The sequence below is a fragment of the Cebus imitator genome, unplaced genomic scaffold (genome assembly GCF_001604975.1).
Source record: "Cebus imitator isolate Cc_AM_T3 unplaced genomic scaffold, Cebus_imitator-1.0 Scaffold198, whole genome shotgun sequence".
Lineage (NCBI taxonomy): Eukaryota > Metazoa > Chordata > Mammalia > Primates > Cebidae > Cebus > Cebus imitator.
In genome coordinates this window covers 627,277-633,578 of record NW_016107513.1, presented here as the reverse complement: position 1 = coordinate 633,578, position 6,302 = coordinate 627,277, and the positions used below count along the sequence as shown (strand labels likewise).

At 39.1% G+C, this 6,302-nt stretch overlaps 1 protein-coding gene across 2 annotated transcripts in view; it reads left to right on the top strand.

The window, feature by feature from the left end:
• CYP7B1 (cytochrome P450 family 7 subfamily B member 1) overlaps window positions 1-6,302 on the top strand; it is a 188,066-nt gene that overhangs the window by 140 nt on the left and 181,624 nt on the right. The window contains exon 1 of one of the 2 annotated variants that reach the window (XM_017547460.2): window positions 181-472. The exons of the other annotated variant lie outside the window; for it this stretch is intronic. Within the exon in view, the coding sequence (XP_017402949.1) occupies window positions 354-472 (119 nt within the window). The 5' untranslated portion in view covers window positions 181-353. Of the gene's footprint in view, window positions 1-180; window positions 473-6,302 lie in introns of those variants that run through there. 2 annotated transcript variants of the gene reach the window in all.

Sequence of the window (6,302 nt, the reverse complement as noted above, 5' to 3'; positions counted from 1 at the left end):
CTTCAGGGCTGGTTCTCGGGAAATCCTCTTTCCCCTTCTTCCCCCTTCCTTGGCCTTTCTTCCTGCCCGGAAGGATCAAAGGCGCTACTTTCCAAAAGCTGCCGGGTCGGAAGCGGTGGGGAACGGGGCGGTGCACGTGGGTGGAGGATAGGCGGGGAGAGGGGAGTCCACGAACTTTTGTCACTCAGTCCGGAAGACCACGGTGGCAGTCCCTCTGCGCCGCGGGCAGGCCAGCCTCTCCGGCCCTGGCCTAGGGGGCGCTGAGGAGAGAAGCCGCCGGAGGCTGCAGAGTCGCCGACCGCGCCGCTCGCAGGGAGACCCCGGGCTGCCCACCGCGGCCTAGCGCGCGCCGAATGGCAGCAGTGTCAGCGGCCATAGGCCGCTTCTCGCTGGAGCAGTTCGGCCTCTGGAGCCTGGCCCTCGCCGCGGCCCTGCTGCTCCTGGCCCTGTGCCTGCTCCGCGGGCGCACCAGGTAAGCGCCCCGGCCGCCCGGCCACGCATGCGCCCTGGGCCCTGGGGCCCGCGCGCGACCCAGATGGCGAAGGGAGTACCCCTCCATGATTTCCAGCGCAAACAGTCAAAACTTGCTGCGGGGCACTGGCTTCCTTTGGGATTGCATGTAATAACAAAGCCTTCTTCTGTCTTTTTCCCACACATACGCATACATATTAAAGCTCTGGGACCGAATTCCATTTGCTGCTCCAGCCTAAGTTGTAGTAAGCCCTAGGTTGGTGGTATGCATTATGCATCACAGACACATTGTGTGCCTTGCCTAGAATTTTATGGATATTTTATGGCCTAGAATTCATAGAGCATTTCTGGAGGGGGATATTCTTGCATTTCATCAGTTAAAAGAGAACTATTTCAAGAAAATGCCAGTGCATGGTATGAACAATAATTCTGGGTGCTTCTCTGCCTCAGTTTACCTCACTGTACCTCATTTGGAAAGTGAAATAATAGTGCATGCCTCTTGAGATTATTGTGAGTACTTAGTTAATGGAGAGTATTTATGCAGTTCTGTCATTTTTATAAGGACAAAACAACACACACAATAATGACAAAACCTAGTTGTGTGTAACTTCTTTATCTAATTTGAAATGCAGAAGTAGAAACAGAGAAGTTCAAATAATATCATTCACTTTGAAGTTAATCTGTTTTTCGCTTCTTTCTGGATCCTATTTTCATACTGCTCTGGTCTTCATAGCTTTTGAAAACCAAGCGGATGTGTTTTGTTGGATGATAATTGACATACATATGTATATATATTTGTATACATATATATTAATGTATAGATATCTATGTGTGTGTGTGATATAGGTTGTTTCTCAATAGTTTTTGGGAAAATGACACCTTTGCACTGCATACAAATATCTATGGAGATTTCTAGAATGCCTGGGGACGAGTACTCTAGGAGTATTTGCCTTTATTCCCATGTCAGTTTTCAGAGATGTTCCTGGAATGTGGACCCTTCCGGGTTGCTTTTTCCAATGGCTGTGCTTTCGCTTTAGAGCCCAAGATGAGGACTCAGGACACTTGAACTTCAGTGGTATGTGATTCTATGTAGGTTTCACCTTCTGTATTTTCAGGGTCAGTCAAAGCGTGTTAAGATGTACCTCTAGGTAGGTCTTTAAAGAGAGGTGATGAAAGAAGGTTATTGGTTCTATTCCTGCTTTACATGCAGGGTAGAAACAGACAAGTTGACTAGGACAGTATGGATCAGTGAAGACCATTGGTGTGAGAATGTGGAATTTGAGGGACAGGAAGGTGAAAGGGCAAGGTAGGCTTTCTCTCCTAGCATTCTGAGAATAGGCTGATTTTTCTCTGTATCATGAAAAGTTATTTTACTTTGATAATACTGCATTTCAGTTTACAGAAGATAGCTTCATTTGTCCCAGTGCAGGCTCATGTTCCTTATTTCTAGTATTTGGATAATTTAATGCTCTGGAAAATGCTTTTTCTGACATCACCTCTAAGAACAGAAACCATGGTTAAGAGTCCCTTATATATTGTTACAGAGTTTTTAGAGCTTATTCTAATATGCATGAATATATGTTAATAAAAATAGTGAGAAAATATACTTTGTGTTACACCTTATATTTTCCACTTCACAATACATTTTAGAAACCTTCCTATGTCAGTTTCTAGAAGTCATTATTTGTAATAATTATATAAATATATACCACACAAAAACAAACACACACACACAAAACATGGATATCTTTGAGCTTTTGTGGAAATATTTATATAGGATGGTGGAGTTGTTATCAAAATGTATATGTTCTTTACATTTTAATAGATGTTGCCAAATTACTCTAAGTCTCAATTTATGTTACTACTAATCATCTGTGCAAGTGCCAATTTCTCCACATTCTGCCAATACTGGTATTATAAATCATTTTAATTTTGCCAATCTGATACATAAATAAAGCTTCATTTTTATCCCAAATTTTCATGTATTTACTTTTAAAGGAATTCATATGCTTTAAAAGAAAATAATTGTTTCTTCAATAATTTATTTTTCTATTGGGTTCTTTTTCTATATAATCAGCAAAGACTCTTACGTAAATAGGAATTTTCATTCTCTTTTATACCAGCTGCAATTATTTTTACTATTGTAATCTGCATTTGTTTACGAGTTTCTGGATATATGTCCTTGCTTAGAAAGCCCTTCTAGTTCCTAACATGATAAAAATATTCAGCACAGTTTTCCATCATCACATTGAGGATTTTTATACATACATAGCTTACATTTTTATTCTCATTCCATTTTCATCTTTTGAACAATTATGGCTGAAAAGTTTGTAATATTGCATAGTATAGGAATGCGGATGTTCCAAAGTAAAAATTTAAATATTACCTACAAAAATGGTAAAAATAAAATAAAATAATTAAAAATTGGTAAAAATCAATTCAGAGGTCATTTGTTGCCTTCAGACACTTATCAATTCTACCTTTTTTGGCGATAGGACTTTGATTTCCTTTTGCAAAATTATCTTTACCTTGTTGGATGTTATCTGGTGAGACTGTCAATCACAGAAGCCATTGCAGTACTTGTCAGGAGAGATGATAGTGGCTTTGCCTAGGGTTGGGACTGTGGGGTTGATGGAACATGGTTAGAAACAGGTTATATTTTTGACAGCAGAATCAACAGAATTTACTAATGGGTTGAACAAAATGTGTGAGGAAGATGGGAATCAACAATGAAGCTTAAAAGTTTTATGTTCCTTTTTTTGGTTTCTGTTTTTTGTCTGATTATTTAGTGAACAGTAATGTCATTTCCTTATATAGAAAAGGTTTGGGGGGATTGAGGAGATCAATAATTCTGTTATGGGTATGTTAAATAGGCAGTGAGGTATGTGCTTTTGGGGCTCAGGGGAGAGGTCCAGGCAGGACTTTCACATGTGAAAGTCACAAATGTGCAGAGGACATCAAAGCATGAGCAAGTTGAGATCACCTGATGAAAGGGCTTAATGGAGAAGAGGAGGGTCTGGGCCACTCTCCTTATGGAAACTGTGGAGGAAGATGAAAGTTTTTTTACACCCCTTCCAGTCAGTTCCTACCCCTGAGTTCTGAGTCAGTTTTGCCACCTGTTTAGTTTGGCATACACTTGAACAGAAAATAACTTTACTCTCAGCTGTCCACATCCTTTCCTTATATTTTGTTATAAGAAAAGGGGAAGAAACAGGGAAAATATCCACTAATAATGACAGCCTGGTTTTCTCATTCCCTGGGCAGTGGTAATGCTGTGAGGGATCTAGAGCACAAAGGATTTGCTTGAGAGTAATTAAGTAATTAGAAACAGAAATAATTGACTTATGTGATACGGTGATGTCAACAAATCAACATTTCAAAACAACTCTTATCCACATATCCTTAATGTCTTAGAACTCAAAAAAATCATTAAATTCTTACTTTGACTAAAACTTAACAGCATTTTAATCTTATTTCTTACCAATTACAGCATGGGGGGGGGTATAATGATATGCATATCGAGTAAGAGGGCTGAAAGAGAGAAAAAAAAAAACTCATACTACTTTTTTTTTTTTTTCGTCCAAATAGCAACTAAGAGGAAAGAATCTCTGGTTAGTGCCAAGGAAACCCAGTGTGCAAGCTGACTGTCCTCTAAGCTTTCAAATAGAAATAGCCCATGATATTCTGGTATTCTGAACTTTACCTCATGCCCTCAATTATAAATCACAAGATCATTCCTTCTTCCGGGCAGTGCTTTGGTCAGAGAAATGGGGACTTGACAATAGTTAAAAAGATCAGTGTTACTCAAAGTACAGGCCTGACTGGTACAAGTCACAAATAGATAAATACAAAGCCTGAGAGTAAACATTTAGAAAGTTTTAGTCCAATTTAACAGAACAATTTTAAGTCTGTTCAATCTAATAATTAAGAAAAATGCTTTTGGGTTTGTATCATTTTTAACATTTTATTTTATGAATCATTTTTCTTAATTTACCAAGGTATCAGTCCTTTACAGATGCAAATTAAAACAAATACCAAGAAAACCAGTCCTTCATCAACAGCTAGTTTGAGAAGCACCACAGATATTTTGCCCATTTTTTAAAAAATAGGTCATTTTCTTATTGTTGAATTTTAAGAGTTCTTTGTATATTTTGGATGTTTTGAACATACTGTCTCCTAGCCTTTGGCTTGTATCTTTAGTCTCTTAACAGTGTCCTTGCAGAATAGAAGTTTTAAATTTTAATCAAGTCCAACTTCTCATTTTTTTAATGGATCCTCCTTTTGGTGTTGTATGTAAGGAGTCACTGCCATACTTTTTAACTTTTTTTCTTCAAGTGTTTTCCTGTTTTGTATTGATCTTCTTGTTAGCAACTGTGGTTTTATGCTATTCGATTAGCCTACTGTAGAAAATAAGGTGTCTTGCTTAAAGTTACAGTTTCCATCTAAGAATCCAGATGATGTTAAGTGAGGACTTACTGTATAGGGTAATTTTTTGCACTTTACATCCATTTTTTAAATTTTGAGACAGTCTTACTCTGTCACCCAGGCTGGAGTGCATTGGTGTGATCTCAGCTCACCGCAACCGCTGCCTCCTGAGTTCAAGCGATTCTCCGGCCTCAGCCTCCGGAGTAGCTAGGATTACAGGCACATACTACCACGCCCAGCTATATTTTTTATTTTTATTTTTAGCAGAGACAGGGTTTCACCATGTTGGCCAGGCTTGTCTTGAACTCCTGACCTCAAGTGATGCACCCACCTTGGCATTCCAAAGTGCTAGAATTACAGGCATGAGCCACTGAGCCCAGCCATACACTCATTATTTATTTATTTATTTATTTGTAAACCTAAACTGCTCTAAGGAAAAAAAAAGTTTATTTTAAAACAAAAATATATATGATTTATAACCATACATCTCAAAAATTTGCTGTGCTCATGACTACTTTTTATGTCTATCATGAGAAATTTTGAGAATATTCCACTGTGAAGTAAAAAGCCACTCATCCATATCCAGGGTCTTGATAAGGCAATAAAAGTCCCAGTGTTTTACTTTCTCACTTATAATTTATACCTATTCCAAAGTGGGACCTTCCCTCTAACTACAAGCAGGACTTTGCACTCAGAAGGTGACTGTGGGTAGGCCCTCCACTTCTTCAATGCAGTGGTTCTCAAATGTGGGCGACTTTCCCCTTCCCTCACCCAGAGGATATTTGATAATATCCGAGGATGTTTGTTATTTTCATGGAAGGGGAGGGTGTGCAACGAGCATCCAATAGATAAAAGCAAGGAATTCTGCTAAATATTCTACTACAAAAGACAGCACCCACTGCAAGGGATCATCCAGTCCCAAATTTCCAAGTTGAGAAACCCTACTTCAGTGTAACCCACAGTGCCACGATAACCCACTGCCTTTGCAGGTGGTGAATCACCATTCTAGATGTTTGAAGAAATCCACATCTCCATTTGGGGACACAAGTGAACCTGAACTAGGTAAGAAAAGTTTCAACAAGAAAAAGATCTCAAAGACTGAACTCAGAAGAGGAAGCCTCAGCACATGACATTTCCCAGATTATCTCAGAGAGAATCCTTTCTTCAGTGTTATTCAAAAGATCCATGAACTGTGGTGACCACTGAGCAGTCTATGGAACCTAGCTGAGTCACCTTTGTCAACTAGAAAATGGACAGCTACTAAATAGATGTGAGAATCAAAGCACGTGAAAAATGCAAACACACTTTGAAAAGTGTGAGGTCCTATTGACACAAACAAGCAATAAACAAATCTTCTCTGAATAACATTAAGCCTGGAAGACCCCAAATCCTGTCATTTCTAATTT